This window comes from Spermophilus citellus (genome assembly GCF_964194105.1).
Source record: "Spermophilus citellus genome assembly, chromosome: 6".
Classification (NCBI taxonomy): Eukaryota; Metazoa; Chordata; class Mammalia; order Rodentia; family Sciuridae; genus Spermophilus; species Spermophilus citellus.
In genome coordinates, this window is record NC_138187.1 from 163,079,516 (window position 1) to 163,106,024 (window position 26,509).

At 39.4% G+C, this 26,509-nt stretch overlaps 2 protein-coding genes across 5 annotated transcripts in view; one reads left to right on the forward strand and one right to left on the reverse strand.

Moving 5' to 3' along the window:
- DCAF6 (DDB1 and CUL4 associated factor 6) overlaps positions 1–8,174 on the reverse strand; it is a 108,034-nt gene extending 99,860 nt beyond the window's left edge. For 2 of the 4 annotated variants that reach the window (XM_081297527.1, XM_081297525.1), the window contains exon 1: positions 7,790–8,174. In XM_081297527.1, the coding sequence (XP_081153653.1) occupies positions 7,790–7,886 (97 nt within the window). In that variant the 5' untranslated portion in view covers positions 7,887–8,174. The remainder of the gene's footprint in view (positions 1–7,789) is intronic. The other 2 variants (XM_081297526.1, XM_081297528.1) reach the window with 2 other exon arrangements.
- Positions 8,175–8,673: 499 nt separating this feature from the next.
- On the forward strand, positions 8,674–25,687 carry MPC2 (mitochondrial pyruvate carrier 2). The gene is made up of 5 exons (XM_081297538.1): positions 8,674–9,015; positions 19,889–19,929; positions 23,629–23,713; positions 24,212–24,323; positions 25,475–25,687. The coding sequence occupies exons 1-5, from the start codon at positions 8,907–8,909 to the stop codon at positions 25,509–25,511; spliced, it is 384 nt and encodes a 127-aa protein (XP_081153664.1). The 5' UTR covers positions 8,674–8,906; the 3' UTR covers positions 25,512–25,687.
- Positions 25,688–26,509: the final 822 nt, after the last annotated feature.

Genomic DNA, 26,509 nt, shown 5'->3' on the forward strand with positions numbered 1-26,509 from the left:
CAAAGCCAGCCTCAGCAAAAATGAGGTGGTAAGTTCAAAGCCAGCCTCAGAAAAAATGAGGTGGTAAGCAACTCAGTGAGACCCTTCTCTAAATAAAATACAAAACAGGGCTGGCTCAGTGAGAGAGCTCTGGAATTTAATCCCTGGTACTCAAAAAAGAAAAAGTGAATTTCAGGCTAAATCTCATACCTCATATAAAATTTAACTCAAAATAGATAGTGGACTTAAATGTAAAACTACAAAATTCTAGAAAGAACACACAGGAAACAATCTTTAGAACACAGTATTAAGCTAAGTTCTTTGACTTATAATGCTATAACAATCCATAAAAGAAAAAAATGCTAAACTGGACCTTACCAAAATTTAAAACCTTGGCTCTACAAAAGACCCTCTGATGAGAATGCAAGGGCTGGGTTGTGGCTCAGTGCCGGACATGTGTGAGGCACAGGGTTCCATCCTCAGCACCACATATAAACAAACAAATAAAGGTCCACTGACAACTAAAAAAATATTAAAATAAAGGTATTGTGTCCATCTACAATTTAAAATTAAAAAGAATGAAAAACAAGCTACAGACTGGCAGGAAATATTTGCAAACCACATATCTAACAAAGGACTAATACCTAAAATACATAAAGAAATCTCAAAACTCAACAGCTGAAAAATAATAATCCAGGAATGAAGAAAACTGAGATATTTCACTGAAAATATACAGGTGGCAAAAAACCACATGAAAAGATATGCAACATCATTAGTCATTAGGGAAATGCATATTAAAACAAATGAGACATCACTACACACCTAGCAAAAATTATTAAAATTTAAAAAAAAGAGATAACATCAAATGATAGGATACAGAGAAACTACATTTCCCATGTAAAAATGTAGTTTTTTTTTGGTAAAATGCCACTGGAAAACGAGCATGGAAGCTTCTTACAAAATTAAACAATACACTTACCAAACAGCCCAAATTAAAATTCATGTTAGTATAAAATCTGGGCATAATTTTTTTTTTAATACCAGGGATTGAACCCAGGGGTGCTTTATCAAAAAACTAAATCCCCAGCCCTTCGTTTATTTTTCGAGATAGCATCTCACAAAGTTACTGAAACCTGCAATCTTCCTGCCTCTGTCTCCTGAGTCACTGGAATTGCAGACATGCATCAGTGCATTCCCCCATGTGCAAAAATATTAACAACTTATTCTTAGCCCCAAACTGGAAGAATCCAAATATTCATAACCACACACTCATACTCTAGACCACTACTCAACAATAAAAAAGAATAAACTATGCATACAACAAGTTGGATGGATCTCAAGATAATTAGTCTGAATGAAAACTCCAATCTCAAAAGGTTACACACTATAATTTATAAGGTTAAATACATATACTGTCTATACAACATTCTTTTTCTTTTTTCTTTTTTTTTTTTTTTTTTGGAGACGGGATCTCACTATTTGCCCCATGAGTACAGAATTGCGGGCTCAAGAGATCCTGCTACCTCAGCCTCCCAACTATGGGCATGCAATACCATGTGCAGCCTAAATAGTATTCTTTAGGTGACAAAAATTATAGGGATGAAGAACAAAATGGTGGCTGCCAGGGGTTAGCAGTGGGGAGGGAAGGATGTGGCCAAGGTTACACAAGGGTCTCAAAAAGAGTCCTTTAGATAGAACTGTTCCCTATCTCATTAGTCTATTAACTAATTAAAGTCAACATTAATCTATTAAAATTACTTAATTAAAATTAGTAGGTTAAACTGCATGGAATACACACACACATATACACACACAGACACATACAAATGAGTCCAAGTGACCCTGTGAAATCTAAATGAGGTTCATGAATTTTATCTGTCAGTTTCCTGGTTCTTACACTATAAAAAATGTTAACATAGGAGGTCCTGGTGGTAAAGTTTATTTATAAGTTTGTAGTATTTCTTACAATTGCACATGAATCTACCATTACCTTAAAATAAGCTTTTAAATATATTTAAATCCACATCCCCCAAAAATATACTCCACAGGGAGGGAAAAAAGAAAACTCAAAGCCCAGATAGTTTCAAAGTTGGTATCTATCAAACATTCAAGGAAAAGTAGTTTTAATCCTACACAAACCCTTCAGACAAAAGGGAACACATCCTAACTCATTCACGCAGCCAGCATTATCCTGATATCAAAATCAGGTACAATTTTACAAGAAAACTATAAACTAGCTCAAAATTCTAACCAAAGTTGAAGTTAGCAATACAAAAAAAAATAATGTACCATGACAAGGGAAATTCAACCCAGGAATTAAATGTTGGCTCAATATTCAAATGTAAATCATTATGCTAATATGCCACATTAACAGAATAAGTGAAAGAAAATTCAAAAACTCATTTCAGTAGAGAAAAAAACAACTTTGACAGAAGAACCAGTTATGAAGAACTTCTTAGCAATCGAGGAATAGAAAGGAATTTCCGAAGTCTGAAAGGGCATCAACAAAAAACCTACAGCCAATTACATACTTAATAATGAGAGACAATCTTTTCCATCTAAAAATCAGAAATACCAGGGTACAGCAGCACAACCTATAATCCCAGCAACTGGGTAGGCTGAGGCAGGAGGATGGCAAGTTCAAGGCCAGCCTCAGCAACAAACTGAGATCTTGTCTCAAAATATGAAATAAAAATGGCTGGGGATGTAGCTCAGAGGTAGAGTGCTTTAAAATAAATAAATAAATAAATAAATTGTATATTACATCCTCAATGAACAATTAGATATTGAAACTTAAAAATACCACCCAAGACAGCTTGAAATTTTTAATATGATTTATGAAAAATTTAAAACACTGCTGATGGGCTGGGGCTGTGGCTTAGTGGTACAGCACTTGTCTCACAAGTTCGAGGCCTTGGGTTTAATCCTCAGCACCACATACATAAAAAATAAAGGTATTGTGTCCACCTACAACTACAATTAAAAAAAAAAAAAAACTTAAAACACTGCTGAAAGAATCTTAGAACATCTAAATACACAGATAAACCAGAATTGTAGTTTGAAAGATTCAGTGTTGTAAAGAGTAATATTCTCCCTGAAATAATGTATAGATTCAACTCTAACTTCCAAAAGAAACAGGCTGCTTATAATATTTATATAAACCGCTGACATTTGTTCATAAAGAAAATCATGTCTTTAAATCTCTCTCCTGTAAATACGTGATTTGCTAAAAGTCACCAATTTTTAAAATAACTTTATTTATTTATTTTTTTAATGTGGTGCTGAGGATCAAACCCAGGGCCTTGCATATGTGAGGCGAGTGCTCTACTGCTGAGCCATAACCCTAGCCCTTCTTTTTGCATTTTTTTAAAATATATATATGAAAATGAAAAAGGCCCAGGGGCTGGTGTTGTGGCTCAGTGGTAAAGCGCTTGCCCAGAATGCACGTGGCACTGGGTTCGATCCTCAGCACCACATAAATGTAAAATAAAGATACTGTGTCCACCTACAACTTAAATAAATATTAAAAAAAAAAAAAAAGAAAGAAAGAAAGAAAGAAAAGAAAATGGAAAAGGCGCAAAACAGCCAAGACAATTTGGGGTAAGGAGAGTGGACCAAGAACAAAGTGTTACACAGTGGATTTCAAAATGAAGTACCTACAAACATACAGCCAACCTATTTTCAACAAAAGGAAAAGGACAAATGGTGCTGGATCAATTATACATGTGTATGTAAAGAAAGGAAACCTAACTCTTGCCTGACAGTATATGTAAAACTTTACTAAAAACTATTCATAGAACTAAATTTCAAAAGCTAAAAGAAAAAACTTCCAGGGCTAGAAACGAGGCTCAGTGGTAGTACACTTGCCTAACATGTGCAAGGTCCCAGACACAATCCCTAGCACCATAAAACAAATAAACCAAAACTTCCAGGAATAACGCAGTATAATTTTTGTGACCTTGGATTATGTAAAGATTCTCTGGATATGAAAAGTATGAACTATAAAAGACTTTTTAATAAAAGACAAGATAAAAACTGAAAGAAAATGTTTTAAATTTTTTGATTAAGGACTTTTACCAAGATTACATAAAGAATTTTTACATATTAAAAAGGTGAACTTGAACACTTTTAACCAAAGTATATAGACGGGGGAAAAAAAAAAGACACTCCGATACTGTTAATCATTACAGAAAAACAAACTAAGAGAGTAACAAACACCTATCAGAAAGGCTAAAATAAAGAAGACTCACTACACCAAATGCAGAGGAGAAAGTAGAGTGACTAACTCTCATACACTACTGGTAGGAATTAGTATAGAACAATTATTTTGGAAAACAGTGTGGCAGCTCCTTATTAAGTGCAAAGCACTTATCGTGCAATCCAGCAATCTCGCTGTACATATTTACTCCAGAAATGAAAACTAAAAAGTATCCTATCCTAGTTATTTTGTCCAAGGTGTAAACAAAGTTTTGCTTTTTATATACATTCCTTATAAGCCATCAGAAGACATCAAAAAAACTTTTAAAATCTGCTTTAACTACTTAAGAACTTCACCCACCCTAACTCTGAAGTCAAAAACATTCAATCAAAATTATAAAAATTATACACCACCTAGAAAAGTTTTGCAAACCTCAAGCCGAGACTCATTAGTGGGTATTCTACTGGGTCAAGACCAACTTTTTAAGAACATGATACAGAACAGAAAATAGAACTTACCCTATCTAGTAAGGCTAAGTTTACATCTGAAGGATCTTTTATTTTAGCTGAATCACAAGGTGCCATGTAAATGGATTTTTACTGTAGATCATGTCAAAACATTCAAAACCCTGACCTAAAACATATCACTAGATCAAGTTTTACGCTACTAGAAGATTGTACCATTTTTAAGCCATTTCTCTGATTCATCCCCATGCCAGAGAAGAATGAAATCCAGAGAGGTGTTACTAATGTTGTCTACAAATGTAATGACTTCAAATATCCTCTGGTAGTCTTTACCTTAAAGAATTATGAGTATACTTTATTATGTTTGCTATATTTGACAATCACTTTTAACTACCAAAACAATACATTTTCCACTTTCATTGGGACTCTGAGACTAAAGAATTCTACAAACTTTTCTCCAGTGACTAAACAAGGAAGCAAACATCAGAACTTACTGATCCTATTATATACTGTAACTTGGCAACACATTATGAAGAAGAACCTGGTAATTCAGAATGTAGATAATTCAGGATTCACTAGAGAGTAACCTGAAGGCAAAATTATCTATTTCAATACATAACCAACTCAAAATATTCAAAGGACACAGACTTCCCAAACCCCTTACAAAAAAGGAAATTTTAACATCTATTAAAAAGTTGTCCTTGGGCTGGGGTTGTGGCTCAGTGGAAGAGTGCTTGTTTGGCATGTTTGAGCCACTGGGTTCAATTCTCAGCACCACATATAAATAAATAAAAATAAAGGTTCATTTGGCAACTAAATTAAAAAAAAAAGTTGTCCTTGGCTGCATAATCACAGCATAAGCATTTTATATAAAACATTTTATATGTTATAATAAACAAATCCTTAACAATTATAACCTTTTAATTTAGAACAGTTAGAAAAAGAGTAAATTCAACTGCAGGCAAGTATGTGCAAAAGAAAAAAAAATATGAGTAGAAATAATGCATGCATACAAATAGTTTCTTTTCTAAACCAGGTTTATCTATATAAAACTATATATAAATGTTTATGAAATATGTATAGATAATGAGTAACTAACAATCACTGAATTCGAAAGGCACTGCTCTACAGCAAGTATACAGTATCTTGAGAAACTGTGAAACTTTTAAACTTAACATTGTTATCTGATTCTGGACTTTTGACAATTATTCATTAAAAAAAAAAAAAAAATCCTACACTGGAACTTAGATCAAGCTCATGGAGATTACAATCCCTGAACAAACTTCTGAATTCATGTAGGTCGAAATAAGACTCCCTTAGTTCAGGAGATTCTTGTGAATTTGGGAGCTATAAAGGCATACATCTTTCTCTCACAAACAACATACACAAAATTATTCATCTTCATTCCCACAACATAAAAGGCTATTTTGTGAATAATTTTCTTTTAGAGCTGGGGATGTGGCTTGTGGTAGAGCACTCGCCTAGAATGTGCAAGGCCCTCCCTGGGTTTGATCCCCAGAAGTGCAAAACAAAAATAAAGTGTTTCTATATACCTTTTTATGGAAAGAAAAGAGATAATTAATCAATTTATGTACAATCAATTATGAAGCTTGAATACTGCTAATAGAAAGACACATGCTATGGTGAAACAAACTGTAAATGTTAAGAAGAAAAAAATCTCTCCGTTTTATCCTAAATTTTAGTTACTTAGCAGTAATTCATTATTATAAATACAAATAATGGAACTGTATCAGAAATATATTCACCTTACAATACTGTAAAAAATTATAAGGTTTAGACACTGTCTTTAAAGAAAAAAACCTATCTATTTCCTAAAATCTTGGACTTAGAATTAAAAGGAAGGCTTTGTAAGAGTACTTTTAAAAAATCATAAATTTTATCAGTCCAGCCTGGCAGCCACTCATGTAAAACCAACTGTTTGAGAGGCTGAGGCAGGAGGATCAATTTGAGGCTAGTATGGGCAACTCGGCCAGATCTTTGAAAAATTAAAAAATAGAAAAAAAGGGCTGGCGATATAGGTCAGTGGTAGAGCACCCCGGGTTTAATTTCCAGTATTCCACCTCCACAAGTCATTTTTTTCACCATCCAAAAAAAAAAAAAAAAAAGATAGTAACTATGTGAGGTGATGGTCAATTAGCACTTTCTACTTAGAACAAATACACAGTCTTGTACAAAGATGTTAGGTGCACTGCCGTTAGTAGCAGTCAACATCGGATAAAGCAAGACAGTGGAGTCCGCTTCAGTATTTCACTTTGTTAAAAATTATGTAATAATTTTTTAGAAGAGTGGATCAATCGTAATGGTCCTGGAAGGATGTCCAAGACGTAGTGTAGAAAAAGCAGGTGTGTTTTATTCAGGCCAAACACACGCATTTACGGCATATGTGCTGGTTAAGAATTCAAAAAAGCTAGACAAGGTGGTGCTGGCCAGCAATCCATTCGGGAGGCTGAAGCAAGAGGATCACAAGTTCGAGGACAGCCTCAACAACTCAGTGAGACCTCAAAATCTAAAAAAATAAAATGGGCTGGGTATGTGGCTCAGTGGTACAGCGCCTCTGGGTTCAACCCCTACCAAAAGGGAGAGGGGGAAAAAAGAACTCAGAAAAAGTTCTGGACTCGGGAAACAAAACAGGACTCCGTCCAGGGCGGGAGCGAGTCGGCAGGGAAGGAGCTCGGGGTTTCGCTCCCTGGGGCGACTCCAGGGAGAGAAGGAAAAGCAACGCAAAAGTCACCTAACTCCGGCCAGGCCACCCACCAGCCGGGCCGTTGGCCCCGGGGGTGCCATTTTCCTCACTTGCCCAGGGAGGTCGCGGGCGGACCGCGGTCACACGCCGTCCGGCAGGACAGCGCCCGGGGACCGGCCAGAGCGCCCGCCCGAGCCGTTCAGGAGGCTCGCCCGGCGCCCCGGGTGGAGGCGGGACGTGAAACCCGACCCCGGGCGGCGGCGACGGGGGCGCTCCGGGGCCGCGGCCGCCCGGGCCGGTCGGTTGGCCGGGGCGCCGACTTGCGCCGAGGGCCCGCCCGCGCCGCTCGGCTGTCCGCGGCGCGCTCAGCGCACGGGGCGCCCCGGCCGCGGGGCTCGGGAGGGACCCCGGCCCGGCGGCCCGACCCCGCCCGGCCCCGCTCACCCAGGTAGCGGCTCCGCAGCCGGGACGGGTCCTCCAGCCCCAGCGACCTCCTCCGCACGTCCCACAACAGGTGCGGGCAGGAGCCGCCCCGCGACATGGCTCCGCCGGGGCCGCGGAGCTGGGGGCACCGCCGCGGGGGAGGGGCGGCGGGACGCGGCTCGGCTCCCGCGCCGCTCCGGCACCGTCCGCCGCCGGCCTCGCGCGGAGCGACTCAGACGGCCGCGGCGCCTTCGTGCCCGGAGCCCAGCCGCGCCCGGGCCGGAGCTCGCCTCATACTCTCCTGCTCAGACTACCCAGAACAGCCAGAGCCCGGCGACAGTCCCCTCCCTGCCCCCTCCCGCCGGAGGAGGAGGCGGAGGCGGAGGCGGTCGCGGCTCCTCCCTCCCTCGACTCGAGACACCGCCCCTCCTCGCCTTTCTCGCGAGATGACGGCCCCCCCGCGGGGCTGGCCGCCAGCGTTCGTGACGGCGGCCCTCACCCGAGGAAAATGAACTCAGGCCGCTCTAGCCAGATGGAAGAGGAGTAGAGAGAGAAACCGCCTGAAGTCTGTAATCTCTCGCCCACGCTTCTCGATCCAAAGGAAGCCAGAGCGTTGTGCGGTGTCATCTTTAGTGCGGGCACGGAAGGCCCGAAAAGCCCATGTTAACTGCGGGCCTCGTTCCTGAAAGCGAAGGGGCAGTGCAGCCAGACGAGCTTCACTTTCCCTTCTCCATCATGGCCGCGCGGACAGGAAGGAGAAGCCCGGGCTTCCCGTCCCGCCCGCGCCGCGGAGGGCGCCAATCGCTGCAGGCGGAGGGGCCCGTGCGTGCGCGCTGCCGGCCGGCTCTGGGCGGACTTAGCGGGGCGGTCCCCACACCTGTTGCCATGACTCCTCCTCCGTCGCCGGGTCGCTTGCTGGAGAGGGTGGGTTGTCGCAGAGCCCCCGCCCCTTTGCCGGCGCTGGGCGCGGGCCCTGGGAGGTTCGCCGGGTGGGCAGAGCCTCGGGAAGGGCGTCCTGGGCAGAGGCGTCCGCGAGGCTCCGTGGCAGGGAACGTGAGGAGCTTTCCTCCGCCGCCAGCCGGGGACCAGGACACGGCGGCGCTCCCGCCCCACTGCCCGCGATCGCCCAGCGGCCGAGATGGCAGCCGCCGGCGCCCGCGGCCTGCGGGCCAGCTACCACCGGCTCCTGGATAAGGTGGAGCTGATGCTGCCGGAGAAGCTGCGGCCGCTGTACAACCACCCGGCAGGTACGGCCCGGCCGCCGCGGCCCTCCCCGGCCCTCGGAGCCCGCTGACACGCCGCAGCGCGCGGCCCGCGTCCGCGGCCCGCGACCTTGGCGCGCCGCCGCCGGGCACCTCTCCCGCACCGGGCTCCTCCCCGGCGGCCGCCGCTCGCGGGGGCGAGGGCCGCGCAGGTGGCCTGCGCGGGGCCCGGGGAGGCCGTGCTCCGCCACCTGCTGCGGCCGGCAGGGCGAGCCCCCGGGCCGGCGTCGGGCCAGCCTCGGCCGCCCCTAGCATCCCCGGGACCGATCTGAGTGCAGTCGGCGCCGCCACTTGCTAGGGTGACCTTGGGCAGAACCCCAGGTCTCAGTGCCTGGGATGTGGCGGGTGTGAGAATCAAAGGTGCGTGCTCGATGGTTGGTCAGTGCTCCCTAGAGGTCCGCTCTCTCTGGTCCCACCGGAAAACAGTGTCCTTGTGATGATGATGATGATGATAATTCTGTAAGAAACTGGCAGCTCTCGATTCCTTCAGCTATTTATTCAAGACCTACAATTCGGTTATTTCCCATATAAGGGGAATTAATGATACTTGGCTGGGGACTAAAATCAGATATATTCTGAGGTCTTTTTCAAGCATAAAATTTAGCAAAGGAAAGCTTGTTTTAAATTGAGAGATGTAAGTGCTACTGAAAATGTGGGGTTTTTCCCACTTTTAGTTCTACCCATATTCGACTATGAAGCAGCCCTCTGGAATCCTATATGGTTGCTAAATATGATTTCCATTTTGATAATGTGTTGAAATATTCCTCTGAATTATACTTTAGTTTAATCCAAAATATTATTTACTATAATACTGAACCCATTATAAAACTAATCTTTAAGGAGAGATGGTTATTGATTAGGAAGTGTATTTGGTTTATTTGTCTTTTAGTTGTTTTTGCACTTAGACTTTTAGAATTATGCTTGTGTTTTTTGGCAAAGACTTTTGGGGGGTTAGGCATAATTTTGAAATGATATGGGCATTGCAGAGTCAACAATTTTGATAGGATAGAGGAGGAACAATTTTAAACTACTAAAAATAATACAGAATTAGAAAGTTGTCTTTATTTCTTCTTGATGATGTAGTCTTCCGTTGATCTTTTTCCAAGGTCTTGGCTTTTAGTCACATGTAATTATTGCTTAGAATTACTTATCTTTCAGAATAGATTGTTTCACCTGAACATTTCTTGAATTGGTTCGGTTATTTTAATCCATTTCAGAGTATTGGAAGGAACAAAGGCTAGAAAGTGAGACTAAGTTGAGTCTTGCCCATGTGATCTTAATCTTAAATTTCTCAACCTTTATTTTCTACTCTATAAAATGGGGATAATAATTATCACCATTTAAGTATTTTTGAGAAATGATGTAATGTCTGCAAAACATGTGTTTGCCCTTCAACTCTCAACAAAAGTTGGTTCTCATCTGAGCTTTTGAACAAGATGCAGAGTAAAGATATCTATTTCTGAAGTTATTTATGATTAAAAAGTTGAGGAAAACCAAAGTAGAAATAGAGAAGCACAAAAATATGACTGCTGACTATTAGTCTTAGATAAAATCTGAGGAAACATTGGTTCTTTTTCTAAGAGTTATGCAGAGTAAATATTCAAAGGTTTTAACATACTATTTTGCGTCGTATTGTTATTGAATCACCCTTTAAGCATTAGACTAAATTCCCATACAAGAAATTTTTTTAATGTTATGGAAGGCTAAATATTAATTGCTGGAAATAACACATTGCTGATTCTAAATTTTTGAGATTTTTAAAAAATTTTTTGTGGTACAGGGGATTGAACCCAGAGCCTTGTGCGTACAAGACAAACACTCTTTCAACTGAGCTATATCCCCAGCTCTTTGAGATTTCTTTTTATCACTAACATGGATATCTAGACAAGCAACAAGAATATGTTTTTGTGTACTGGAATGTTACATGATCCAGTATCTTTAGGCCTTCATGTCTTTGCCTCTGTGTTTCCAGCACATCATGATCTGCCTCTATAAAAAAGAATAGAATTCTGACAAAAGGTGCGACCTAGTCAGGTTCCTCAACTCGGGGATGTCACTCCCTCCCCACCACTGCCTGACTGTATGTTAAAGTATGTGGCTCCAAACTAATCACCTGTATGGCTATCCTCCAGACCTGCATGGCTATCTCCAAGTATGCTTCAGAGAATACTTGAAAGTCAGTTGCCCAGTGTTTATTAAAAGCTTAGTTGGTGCTATGGTAAGTGACGAGGAGTAGATAAAGGTAGTAGGACAGAGTGCCATGACTGACTCTTGGTGGGTGTAAGAACAGGGACCAGACATGCACATGTGGACACGAGCTCTCTATCTATTGCTGTGGAACCTGACTAGGTTGCACCTTTAGTCAGAATTATTTTTTTTTAACAGATGTAGATCATGATGTGCCAGGAACATAGAGGCAAATGCATGAAAGGCCTCAAAATTCTAGGATCATGTAACATTCCAGCCTTCCTACCTCAGGAGTTTGTCAGCAAGGCCATCACCAGATAAGGCCCCTAGATCTTGCACCCCTATAATTGTGAGCCAAAATAAACCTCTTTTCTTGAATATTTCATCATAGTAATTAAAATGGATTACCTACCACTAGGGGAAAAGACATTATCAGTTAAACAGATGTCATTGCTTTGCTTGTTATGTGTGAGTTACAAAATAGAGTGGATTGAGCTGATGAAACAGTAGCCCAGTCATGTTGTTAGCATTAGATAAGAACTAGCTTTTGCAAAATAAAAATGAGTAATTTTTGGCAGTCAGTATCTGTGTCAAAGTCTAAGCTTTACAGATTCTAAGGACATGTGCCTGTAGTTGGTCACATGATAGTTAACAGGTGGACTTGCACAGGACTAAGGAACTAAGGGGTGTTGCAAAGGAAGGGGAGAGGAAGAAATAGGGAAGGTTAAACAATGGATACCAGTTACATTGGATAGGAGGAAGGAGTTTGGTGTACCATTGCACAGCAGGGTGGACTATAGGTAACAGTTGGGTACTGGACATCTCAAAAAAATAATAATAATACAAGAAAAGATCTTGAATGTTTTCACCATAAGTTACAAATGTTTCAGGAGGTAGATATGTTTGCCCAGATTTAAACATTACACAATGTACACATGGGGGAAAACATCACATCTGCATTAATGTGTAATTTTTATGTTTGTGATTTGAACTAATAATATGAAATAAAAAGGTAGCAAGTGATAGAGTAATGGTATGAAAGGTATGAGAAGAGGTAGTGGGAAGGTAATGATTTATATGGCCTCCAAGATTTTGTTTTTAAGTATGTTTTAGTTGTAGATGTACACAATATCTTCATTTATTTATTTTTTATGTGGTGCTGAGGATCGAAACCAGTGTCTCACATGTACAAGGCAGGCGCTCTACCACTGAGCCACAACCCCAGGCCCCTCCAAGGTTTTAATAAGAAATTTTTTTCACATGGAACATAGTGAATGCCTCAGTTTAGTGTCTGGATGTGTCTGGATGTGTATGTGTCAATCACCTGTTCTTTCCAAGGAGGAAGCTTTCCTTGAGGAAGGAATCACATATACACATGACCTACTTTCTCAAAGTCATATAATATCTTACTAAGTAATTCTTTTCAGAAGAACAAATTAGGAAGTAAAATTTGGTTTGTCAAAGTGTGTGCATGAAAACTAGATTTGTTAATTTGTTTGAAAATTTTTGTCTGTTATTATTTGGTTCTGCTATTCATCTGGAGAATTTCTTAAATTCTTTTATGAAAACTTAAACTTTAAAAAACATCAATTTAATTTTAAGACAGTAAGACACAAGAGAAAAAAAGCCATAATAATAGTCTCTGTATTGTTTATTATTCTTAAATGGCTCATAGTTTTATATATACATATAGAGGGGGGAGAGGGAGAAGATATGCTTGTATGATGTTTCTAAATTGTCAGTTTGAGGCCTTTTCAATTTCCAAAAATAGAGGGGTTTTGTTTGTTTGTTTGTTTGTTTGTTTTTGGTACTGGAGGTTGTACCCAGGGGCACTTTACCACTGAGGTATATCCCCAGCCTTTTTTATTTTTTATTTTGAGAACAAGGTCTTGCTAAGTTACTGAGGCTGTCCTTAAACTTTCCATCCTCCTGTCTCAGCCTCCCTAGCCACTAGGGTTAAAGGTGTACACCACCATACCCGGTTCCAAAAAGTAGAGTTTTAAGAAACAAGGTGAAATATATTGTTAATTTTTTATCTAAGTGAATGAACATTAATGGTTTGGGGTTGTAGCTCAGGGGTTGAGCACTTGCCTCACATGTGTGAGGCACTCATCACCACATTAAATAAATAAATAAATAGATAGATAGATTATAATATTGGGACTATCTACAACTAAAAAATATATACATTTTAAGAAAGAATGTACATTTATATCTGATAGGGACACATTTCCTTTCATCTTGGGCTTTAAGATGACATCATATGAGGTGATTTTTGTTTCACTCAGTTTATTTTTAGCAATTCAAATTTTGCACTTAATCAAGTTATTGCATTTATCTTAATAGATATTAACAGTTAATTTTTACTTTTACTTATCCTGATAATAAGGTGATATAAGCACTTCAAATACCATAATTATCTCATTTATTTTTATGTTCTTCTATGAGAATAACTATGACATGGTACAGAGTCCAAACCCTTTTTTTTTTTCAAGGTCTATAATAATATATGTAACATTGTTGCTATTTGAGTAACATTCATTTGTAAATGCTTTGTTTTGTCAAAACTTTCTGTTTAGGCCTGTTGAAGTAAGTTGGGATGTGTTCTCACTGTGTGTCCAGTGACAGACTGATTGTTACATGCAGATAGCTTGTTTCTGGAAAACAGCTTCTGTATCTGAATTTATTTGACTTTATTATTTACTTTTAAGGCAGGAAATAATTCATTAAGGTAAAAATAAGTTTTCTCTGAAATTTTCAGAGAAATTATGTAAGCACACTTATGTAAGCACATTTTTTTTAAGAATTAAGAAAACACTATTTGTGTGTATATATAGGTATCCACCTCTGATTACCTGTTACTTGTAAGTAGTCTCTGGTATCTCAGAAAAAACAGTAACTTAGATTGTGTTATATATTTGCTACCAATGTTTTTCTGTTAGTTATTTGCACTTGTTAAACTAAGTTAGGGTTTGTTTTCATTGTTTAAAAATGCCCCTGTTGGTCCAGAGTTCTAGCCACCATCATTTCATGTTTGAAGTTTTTTTTGTTCTTGTTTGTTTTGGTAGAGGGCTGGTACATAGTTAATATTTTAAAGTAGCTTGGAGCATTGAGTAAATTAGTTACCAGGCAAACCTACTGAAAAGCTTGGCTGTTGGTTAACCCCATAGAATGAACCATTAAACTTGTAAAGAAACCAGAATCTGGGGCTGGGGATGTGGCTCAAGCGGTAGCGCGCTCACCTGGCATGTGTGTGGCCCGGGTTCGATCCTCAGCACCACATACCAACAAAGATGTTGTGTCCGCCGAAAACTAAAAAATAAATATTAAAAAAAATTCTCTCTCTCTAAGCTATAGCTATATAGGTATATTTATTTAAAAAAAGAAAAAGAAGAAACCAGAATCTGGAGACATTATCCAGGAAACAGTTTGGGGTGACAGAAGAAGAAACATTAGTTTAATGATAGGAAGAGCAGCGCCTGCAGAGGAATCCAGAGTAGCCATGAGCACACTCAGCCAGAGGCGGCAGCAGTGTGCTGACTGACCTGAGCCTGAGCCGAGCTCCCCGCATGAACAGGAAATAAACTTGGTATTTGCACTGTACATGATCCAGAAGTTCTGTGTGCGTCAAAGAGAAATGACTCAGCTGTCATGACAGCAATTCCAGAAGCATGGCCTAGATGGAGACTTGAAGGAGTTCAATTATAGGATCAGCACATTATGGCTAGGAGAAGAATACCCTGTGGTCTGAGAGAGCAGACCTAGCCTTGAGTAGGAGGCGGTGTGAAGGCAATCTGGGTCACACCTGAAGATGAGCTATCTTGGATCCACCTCCATCCTGAACATGGTTAATCCAATGCAATTCTGTTGACAAATACATGGCTGTTTGTCTAGGAAGATTAGACAGCAGTCCTTGTTTTTAAGGAAGTTATTGTCGGTTAAGTAACAGATGGCATAATGATTTGATGAGTATAGAAAACAACAGGAAAATGTACAGGCTACTTTAGTAGTTGAGAGAAGGAGCATTTCACCGGAGGAGGTCTTCTGTGAGAGAAAGCTCAGATGAGTGTTTGAAAGATGGAGTTAGGTGAAAACAGGGCCGAATATTGGGAGGGGACAGTGTAGGCTGAAGTACAATCTCAAACAGTGTGAAACCAAAAGCCTGGAGGCTGCCCACACCTGTAATCCCAGTGACTCCAGAAGCTGAGAGGAGGAGGCTGAGGCAGGAGAATCAGAAGTTCAAAGCCAGCCTCAGCAATTTAGTGAAACCCTGACTCAAAAGTAAGAGGGAAAAAAAAAGCAAAAAGGACTGGGGATACAGCTCAGTGGTAAAGCGCCCTGGGTTAAATCTCTAGTACCAAAAAAATGAAACTAGTTGAGTGTTTGCCTAACTTATTAGTCTCTGGAAGCCAGAGTTTCTTAACCTTGCACCATAGACGGTTTGACCTGGATGAGCCTTTGCTGTGGCAGTTGTCCCCTGCATTGTAGGATGTGTAGCAGTATTCCAGGCCTCTAACCCCTGGATGACAGCAGCAGCAGCACCTCCCCCGCCTCGGTGGTGGAATCTATATAGGAGGGCCAAATGTCCTCTGGGAACAAAATCACCCTGCCCAGATGCTCTGACCTGGTATGAAATCTAGTTAGATTAGAATTAGAAATGTACATTCTGGAAGCTGGTGCCTTTGTATGTTCTTTTAAATTCCTTTTTCATTGGTAAAAGTTTCTTTTGAAATTCCAGTCTAATAACTAAAAAGGAAAGGAATTTTTTTCCATATTTTGTTGAAGATAGAAAGTGATGTGACCAGAGTTCTAGATATGGTGGTGACAGAACCTAGGGAACTGGAGAGAGGATAAGTACAGTAAACCTGAAGTTGGAGATAGATTTTTCCCCCCACTCATTTGTAAGATCATCCAGCTTTAGAACTCCTTGATAGTTCCAACTCTGTCTCCAGATTCATCCCACAACTTAAGATATGGAAAATCTGAAGGTGGGCAGGATAACATGAAAATGATCACATTCCAGATATCTCTGAGAAAACAATGTTTAGGATTCTAGTTGTTTGTGCCCATAGGGAAGACAGGGTCTGTGCTATGATCTTCTAGTGTTCAAAAAATCATTCTAAACATGGTATACAGTTCCTTTGCAGAATAAGAGGAGAAAAGGAAATTTAGATTTCAGTAGAAGGACTTTAGAATTAAATTAGAAAATAAGCAACTTAAAAATGTATGGCAGCCTTTACATATCTATAATCACCCCTCGGTAGACACAGGGGATTACTTCCAAGACTTCATTACACATCAAAATCCAAGAATGCTCAAATCCCTTAGATAAAATAGCAGGATATTTGCATATAACCTATACAGATCCTCCTGTGTATTTTTTCAGTCATCCCTAGATTACTTACAGTGACCTACACAATTTAACTATTAGTTATACTGTGCTGTTTTAGGCAACTAAAACAAAAATAAAAAGTATTCAATACAGGTGCAGTTTTTTGTTTGTTTTTTTTTTTAATTTTCAGTCTGCTGTTTGTGAATTCATGGGTGTGGAGCTCACAGAGAAGTGTATTTTAAAAGTTGTTTGTAAGGACTGGAAACTTAGCTTAGAGGTAGAGCATCCGTTTGTATGCATGAGTCCCTGGATTCCATCCTTGTTGGGGGACAGGGGGTTACTTGTATATGTATACATGCATACACCTGTGTATTTGTATAATATATACATGTATATACTAGAGTAATAAACTCCAGTTAATATAACCTACTTTCAACTCTGCTGGCTAACTTTCCTAATTATTTAACATTAATATTCATACAAATGTGAAAGTGAGGCCAGAAGTTTTGAGAAGCCATAAATTTGATAGGGAAGTAGATACACAACTGACAGGTAAAGTACACTATAAATCTATTATATTAAAATAACATTGAGGGGTGGGGTTGTGGCTCAGTGGTAGAGCCCTCATCTAGTATGCACAAGGCACCAGGTTCGATCCTCAGCACCACATAAATGTAAAATAAAGATATTGTGTTCACCTAAAGCTTAAGAACAAATATTTTTTAAAAATCACATTGAGTTAATGAATTTAACTGTAAGATGTTAATTCAATTGAGAGTAAAAAATAGCAAGAACCATATTAAATTTTGAAGAACAGACAAAATGTGTAACATGCTAATATTTATTGCTAGAGGCTAGTTATAGTTCAGACTGTTGAAACAGCCCCTTTGGAAATGGAAAGCTCCAAATTGTTCTAGGTTCCAAACTCCCTCAGGCTGAGAATGGAAACTAAAAGACTATTCTGGCTGGAAGGCTGGAAAACTCGCTTCTTCTCTGGCCAGCAGAGCCTCGCTCCATCTACATATATACATCTCCTGACTGTTTTTTGTGTTTTTTTTTTTCTATTAATTGTCACTCCTTCCGTAGGACCAAGGGAGAAACGATCCGACTGCTTCCCAGTTTAATCAAATTCTTCAATTTGATTAAACTGGGAGGCAGTTAATAACATTAAGTTCATTTTTCCTTTTTCCATAGTTGGCTTATTTCTAGTTGTGGGCAGGCACATAGCCAGGATCCAGGCAGGTTCCCCAGTTTGGCTGCTGGGAATACTACCTGGGATGTGTTTCTAAAACTTCTCAATAAATAAATTTTGCAAAGAAAGCAGACTGCCCAGTTTTACATTTGTCAAATGTTTCTGCTTAATGTTAAAATTAACATTTGATTCAGTCAAAATGCACCCAAAACAGGTGTTGTCCCTGGGCTCATTTTCATTTGGGTCCTTGCTGTTGCCAAGGTGTGAACTAGTTTGGCTTTGATGAAACACTTGAGAATTTAGTTTCACTGAAATGTGTTTATCTGGCTCCCAGACATGATTTTACTTCAATAGCCTTTCTGTACTTAGGTTATTAAGAGCCACCACTATCTTTTATTTACTAACATCTCCCCAGTGCCTGGCACTCTAAGTCACACAGTGAATACTGTGGGTGAATGAATGAAGGGTGGCCCTGTCTGCAACAAACTAGACCCAGAACTAAACCCAGCTCTTTACCCAGCTCAGTGCTTTTTCCACTTCATTATCTTTTATTGTTTTCTTTGTTTCCAAATAATGGGTTTAAATCAGTTTTATCTAAGTGTGATCTCAGCATGTGTGAACAGAACATCATGTTATGAATGAGAGTCAGTACTATTTTGGGGGAAAGAACAAATGCATCCTCACCTGCTAGTGCTTTTGAGAAGTGTTAATTGGGAGTAGATTAAAAAGTAAAAGGTGTTCTACTTGGATGATGGCACCATTTTAGATGTGATTTTTGTGACACATAAAGGCAAATTTTTTTTGCAAAGTAGAGTATTAAGGCAGCAGTAATAACTTGTGACTATAACAGGATATTAAACTGTTTATAAATCACTGTTCTCTTACATAAAATTCCTTAATTTGTACATTAAGACATAAATGTCTTCTGTTGATCCAGTGTGTAAGAGCATACACAACATTTTCATGGCCCTGGTATTCAGTGGACTTGCTATGTTTAGTTGTGTTTTAAGTTCCCCTGGACAAAGTCTCTTTCTGTCCTCTCACTGTGTCCCCTGAAGGTGAGCAGCAGTGTGTGATGTGGAGGAGTTACATAAAGAGCAGTAGTTAAGAGTTGCACAACAGGGGCAAGTTGTAGTCTGCTGATGAAGTGACCTGAGTTTCCTTGTAGCTCTGAAACATCATGCTCATCAAATACTGAGTTATCTTAGAAACCAGAATATTTTCAATACTTCAGGCATTTATTTAACATTTTGCACAAAGCAGGTGGGTACATGGTGACTAAAAAAAACATGAAACCTGCTATTGATGAGTTTACAGGTGGTCTCTGGTCTCTCCTCTTTCTCATGAGGACTTTAAAGCTAGGTTCACTGGGCCGAGGATATAGTGGTAGAGTGCTGACCTAGCATGTGCAAGGCCCTAAGTTCAGTCCCCAGCACTGTGAAGAAGAAAAATTAGGTTCATGGATGGTGGAATATGTAGTTTTGTTTTTGTTTTTGTCTTGCACTAGGGATCAAACCCTGGGGCTCTCGACCCAATGAGCTATATCCCCGACCCTTTTGATTTTTTATTTTGCAGGTCTTGCTCAGTTGCTGAGGCTGGTCTCAAACTTGAGAGGCTGGCCTCAGTCTCCCCAGCAGCTGGGATTGCAGGTGTGCACTGCCACACCCAGTGAATATATAGATATTTTGCAAAAACTCTTACTATGATATATATGGAAGGATGTCATTTATGGTTATAAATATTGATAAAATCAGTGAATACACAGATATCTACTGAATCTCATATTATAAAACTTTATTATAAATTTCATTTTCCCAACTGGAAGATTATCAATGATTAACATTAAGTTCCATGTTCAAGGCAAAGCTTTGGAATTAGTTTCCAAACTGTCTCCATTATAACTTAGCCTGTTGTTAGTGAATCACAAAAGTATAAGTAATTGACAAAGATCAAACAAGTTTCATGACAGATTTATGCTGTGACACTGTGGTAATTTTCTAAATGTTAAATACAGAGTAATACAGAAAGCATAGTAAAAATTATTATATTGGTAAATCTTTGGGTTTTTGAAATTTGGTAATGGTTGTTAAAAGACATGTATGTGTAACGTGTTTGGTTCATTCCTGAATTTTTCTTCTTTATTTCAGGCCCTAGAACAGTTTTCTTCTGGGCTCCAATTATGAAATGGGTAAGTCTGAGTTTTTGCAGCATCTACTGAAAAAAAAAATTTCCTCATTATGATTTTATTAATTTGAGGTAAATTTTATGAAAATATACTTTATTGTTGGTATACCTCTAACTGATTTTTTGGAAAATATTCTTGGATGTATCTTTTTTACTACACAGAGGATGCCACCTACTTACATCTTTCTGAAGTTCTTAGATAACAGGCCTTTGGGGAAACATATTTCCTATCAGAATATACAAGCCAGGAGTGATGATGCTTACCTGTAATCCCAGGAACTGGGAGGCTGAGGCAGGAGGAGCAGAAGTTCCAGACCAGGCTCAGTGATTTAGTAAGACTCTGTCTCAAAATAAAAAATAGAAAGGGCTGAGGATTGTGCTCAGTGATACAATGTCTATGGATTCATTCTCCAGTGCCAAAAAGTAAAAAATACAATTGTGGGCCCCTAGGAACATGCAGATTCATCCTAAAGTCTTAGGACAGGTCTAAGGATATAGCATTTGAGAGGGCCTGGGTTCCATCTCCAGCTCAGCAAGAAAGACAGAAGGATCACTTGAGCCCAGGAGTTTGAGGCCAGCCTGGGTAACATAATGAGAACCTATCTCATCAAAAAGAGTAAAAAAAATTATGACAAGGAAATCATTAACCTGGGTAGAACCCCCAAACTAACTTTTCTTATTAACATAGTAGATTGGTGGTACTGAAAGCTTAGTCCTTGTCCCTGATGCTGATCCAATAACAAGGACAGAGTTTTGAGAAAAAGGAAGCAGAAGTTTTATTGATTTACTGGAAAATGAGAAAATGCAACAGACACACACATGTCAGGCTGTAATTCTAACTGCCAGGGGAAACAGAGGCCTTTAAAAAGGGAATACAAGGATACAGTGCTGTATTCCAACTAACTAATGAATGTTCAACATATGTCCTTGAGAGAGCTCTTGTTCCAGTTTGTAGGTTTGGAGTTTTATTTTGTTTTGCTTGGTACTGGGGTTTGAACCCAGGGGCTCTCTACCACTAAGCTACATCCCTAGGTTTCGCTAAATTGCCCAGGCCGGCTTTGAACTTGCTGTCCTCCTGCCTCAGCTCCCAAGTCACTGGGATTACAGGCCTTTCAGCATGCTAGGCAAGCCCTCTACCACTGAGCTATATCCCCCACCCTAGCATATGTTTTTTAATAAGTATGAAAATACTAAAAGAAAGAATTTTACTCTAAGCCATCTCATAAGTATTTATCCAAACCTAGTGAAGATAACCAGATGCCAGGAAAAAAGTGTGGGCTTCAGGCATTTGAAGAACATGTTTTAATTGATGAGAGTAAGGGAGCTAGCTTGAGTCTGCCAGATGTCACATGTCTGTGCTGGATTGCTGAACACAGCTCTTGTTCAATCTTCATCCAAAAACACTGTTTTCCAAGTAAGGGTTCTGGGGTTCAAAGAACAAAGTGACCACAGATGCTAATTTTAGTAAGTGACAGAGTCAGGATTGAATATCCAGGTCTGTTTGACTCCAAAGCCTTTGCTCTGAGCACTTACTTCCATCATCTTTAAACAGAAACTGAGTCTGGTGCTTTCTGAGTGTGTCAGGGAATATCTCACATAATCCTGAAGTGAGCACTTTCTGAACCTGTGGTTCTGTTACGTGAGTGAAGTTCAGAATGAAGTTGACAAGGAGCATGGGAAAGATGCAGAGAAGAGCACTCCTTTATGCAGACACATAATTTCATTCTATCATCATGTCAATCTCACAAGGGTAGGCAGTAATACTCTCATTTTACTTGTGAGGAATTTAAGATAGGTTAATGTAACCAGATCAGAGTCATACAGCTAGTAAGAAGTGGAGATTAGATTCACAATGAGATTTTGTAAAATAATTTCTATGAGATTAGAATGATATAGAAGTAGACGGGGATTTTTTTTTTTTAAATATGGGAAGACAGGCATGGTAACCATGTCAACCACTTGTAGTACCAGCCAGGTTGGAGGCTGAGAAAAGAGGATCACTTGAGCCCAGCCCGAGCAGCATAATGAGACCCTGTCTCAAAAAAGAGAGAGAGAAAGAGAAAGAAACCATGGGAAAGGAAAATCAAGACCTTTGTGGTACACAACAATTACTAATACCCCAGGAAAATAAAATGTGTGCTGGGAACATAAAAAGTCATAAACTGCTGGCTCTTTCCAAAAGAGAATGCCAGAATACCACTCAAGAGTTTTCATGGACATACTCAGTGAGCCACCACGTGTTAGTTAGTATCACCGTGCCCAGAACACCGGACAGGAACCACCTCAGAGAGGAAAACTTCATTTTGGCTCATGGTTTCAGAGGCCTCAGTCCATACACACCAATGCCATTGCTGTAGACCTGAGGTGAGGTGGAACATCATAGCAAAAGGGTACCACGGAGGAGGGCTCTCAGTCATGGCACTGGGAAACAGAGAGAGAAAGGAACAGGCCTCAGGGAGCAGGCCCCAGTGACCACTGCCTTCTCCAGCCGTGCCCGCCTTCCTACGGTTAGCACCCAGTCAGGCCATTCAAACTGGGATGGACTGGTTGTGCTACAGCTTTCAGTCCAGTCACTTCATCTCTGAATATTTCTGGAGTAGCACTGGAGTTTGGGGGTAGAGGAGGACCTCATATCCAAACCACAGCATACAGAATAATGCATGGATCCTGCAGAATAATTGAAATCGGTCCCTTTATTCCCCTGATGGGCAGTTTTCCACCCTGCAGAAGAGGTAGAACAAATAAGGAATAGAGAAAATACACATTGGGACCTGGAAGGAGGGTGTAGGAGGGATAAGTTTTAAAGTAAAGTCATTGCTTTCTTGAACTACTAGATTCATTAATCCAAAACAATTGGACTTGTTTTAAGTTTTTTTTTTAAGAGAGAATTTTTTAATATTTATTTTTCAGTTTTCGGTGGACACAACATCTTTATTTTATTTTTATGTGGTGCTGAGGATCGAACCCAGTGCCACATCCTCAGCTCTTGTTTTAAATTTATGTATGGACTCATAAGTATTTCTGTGTTCTATTAAGGAGCAGAACCTTTTGCTGATTTCTATTTTTCATACAAAAGCATCCTTTAGAAATTCAGTAAAAACCTGAAATAATTTCTTAAAAACATTCTCTAATAACATACTTAGAATTTGCTTAAAATACTTCAAGAAAAATGAGAAAAAGAAGGAGGGGAGATAAAATCTCAATGATTTTTTTTAACTCTGGGTCTGAATTTTTCATTAATAAAAATTGTTTTATTTTGTATTCTAATCTCTGCAAGAAAGTAGCTAACTAATCTTCTAGTGAAGACTTGTTAACTTCTCTGAGTGACACTGATGGTGGAACAGAGTGGGATAATTTACAAAGTCAGTATTCAAAACCTAATGGAAGAAATGACCATATATACTTTGATATTGAATGACCTAGCAAAAAAAATTAAAATCATAACAGCTTTTCTGATACTTCCACATTTAAAAAAGAATAACGGGGCTGGGGTTGTGGCTCAGAGGTAGAGTGCTCACCTAGCATGTGTGAGGCCCTGGGCTTGATCCTCAGCACCACATAAAAATAAAACAAAGGTATTGTGTCCACCTTCAAACAAAAATAAATATTTTTTAAAAAACAGAATAACATTGACAGAAAATTGAAAAACATTATGCCACGCTTATTATGCCTTTTTTCTTTCTACGTGTATGTGCATTTTCAGGGGTTGGTGTGTGCTGGATTGGCTGATATGGCTAGACCTGCAGAAAAACTCAGCACAGCTCAATCTGCTGTTTTGATGGCCACAGGTAATTAAATTAATATCTTTCATATTCCATGAACAACATAAGTTATTTTGTTTTTGTTTCACATCCATTTATTTAACAATTTAGTTTTAAAAATATATACACACTCTTAATACTTGCAAAGGAATTTAACAGTGTTATCTATCGCTAGGAAGTCACTGCATTATGCATGGAGGGGACAGAGAAATGTAGCTAGACATAAGTATCACCATGGGTTTTTGTTTCTCACATTTTTATCACAAACATATTTTTTTTATAATTAGGAAAAAAAATTAGAGTTAATATTCTCTTGTGCTGTAAAGGTTCCCTGTAGCATAAGAACTCGGGATCGTGGGGAACACTGGATCAGAGACCTTTTTGAAGATTAGATCAGTATTTCCTCCTTCCTCCTACCTCGTTGTTGCCATAGTCCTTTTGTATCTATTTACTCTAATATGAAATATTCAGATAAGTCATTGCAGCAGGGGGTATGCTTTTTAAACAAATACTTTGTTTCAATAGGGTTTATTTGGTCAAGGTACTCACTTGTAATTATACCAAAAAATTGGAGTCTGTTTGCCGTTAATTTCTTCGTGGGGGCAGCAGGAGCCTCTCAGCTCTTTCGCATTTGGAGGTAAGCCTACCGACTTTCGTATCTGCTTCAGAAGCTACCTAGATGGCAACATAATTTTTTTAGGATTCACATATAATGCTAGGACAGGAATGTGCCTGAAGCAGAAATTTAACATTTCTTAAAAAGTATGGTTTACAAATAAATTAAAAGCAGTTACACAGTATGTTTCCTAGCTTTTAGACCTAACTGCATTGTCTACATGGATAGCCCTTTTATACAGTTCCTTTTATTATTAAGACAGCATCTAAAGTGTGAGGCTTATAAGTAATTTCCAATGTAAATCTCTGATCGTTCACATTCAGTAGTATATATAAGGCAGGATTTAAATGTATGAAGTTTTGAAAATGACATTTAGGACAAAGTCACTGGTTTCATTGGGAAATATTTCAAAAGCCCTGGAAGTTTTTTAAGCCATTTACTCACCAGTAAACATTGTTTGTCAGTGACTAATAATAATGATAATATGAACAAATGTTTGCAATCAGGATCTTTTGGAAGTCTGTGTAGCACAATAGGCTTATGGGATAAGTTCCTTCTTGAGCTTAAACTATTTTCTACTTGTTATAAGCTGGGAAGGATAGTAAGTGAAATCCAGAGGGTTATGGAGGAGAGACTCTGGCTCAATTTTCTGAATAATTAAGAAAATTAATTAAGATAATTAAGAAAACAGTCCTTAGCTTCAGTAAACATAACCTGTTAACCTGTGTTTTTAAAAAAAAATCACTTCTAGTGATTAAACTAGAACCCATTCCCAATTGATTTTATTGTTAGATGCTTATTGAGTAAGTGACAAATTCAAGTTGACCAGATTTTAATAAATTTTATGCATATGTTCACGTTTGTCATAGTCTTGTATAGCCCAAGAGTGAAAATATTCATTAAAATAATACTTTTGCACAAGAAACTATCTGTCATGTAAGATGTTGAAACTTCTTGGCAGTTGGGATCTTATTATCTGTGATACAGATCAAATGCAGATGAGCCCTTGGATCACTTCTGCCTGTTCTTATCTGGTTTCTGGGAAGACTGTTGGCAACTACACAGCCACCTGACCACTGGGAAAGAGAAATGGAATATGCTTTCTATTCTCTCCTTACTATAAATTTATCTGTTATTACTGATGGTTATTTTTCTTTCTCTCTTCTTTATAGATATAACCAAGAACTAAAAGCTAAAGCAATCAAATAAAAGAGTTCCTGATCACCCGACCCTAGATGTGGACATAACCACTGGGACCTAGCTTATTATTTGGTTATTTTAAGGCATTGCTAGCTGTGCTGACATTTGGAAGGCACAACAAAAATCTTGCTGAAACTGGTAGCTAGTGCTTGATTCCATAGAAAATAAAGTAAATTTTAATAACAGTCTTCTCTTTACACATGACTTAGGGAACTTATCTGTGGATACTAGGAATACTTTTTCTACCATCTGTCCATAATAAACCATACTTGGTCATACATCCCATAGCCTGCGGTTTTAGTCAACAAAGTATATATATAAAAGAACAAACAAATTGAGCAAGCTAAAAGACCACTGAAAGGCTATGTGCTCTGCTTATTTAGTTTAGGATGGTCAAGTGAAAGGAAATCATACTGAAGAGGATGAGAAATGGGTGGTGGAGTAAGCTCACAGAATGACTTCACACTACCTGAGAACATTTTGACCTGACACGAAAAATCTCGTTTTATTTATTTATTTTGCATATTATGTGAAATTTTTGAACAACTATAGGATTTTCTTTTTTTTTTTTTTTTTTTTTTTTTTTTTTTTTTTTTTTTTTTTTTTTGGTGGTGAGGGTGGTGGCTGGGGATTGAACCCAGGGGCACTCTACCACTGAGCTACATTCCCAACCCTTTTTATTTTGAGAGAGGGTCTTTCCAAGTTGCCTAGGCTGGCCTCAAACTTGTGATCCTCCTGCCTCAGCCTCCCAAGTCGCTGGGATTATGGATGTGTACCACCACACCTGGCTACAGCTACAGATTTTTAAAATAGTATTCTTATAAAGATCAGTTGAGATTTTGTTTTGTTTGGTGTTTTTGGGGGGAGAGGTGTTTTGTTGGTTCAGGGAATTGAACCCAGGGTACTTTGCCACTGAGCTACATCCCCATCCCATATTTTATTTTATTTTGAGACAGAGCCTTGCTAGGTTGCCCAGGCTTACCTCAAATCCAGTGAGGTGATATTTT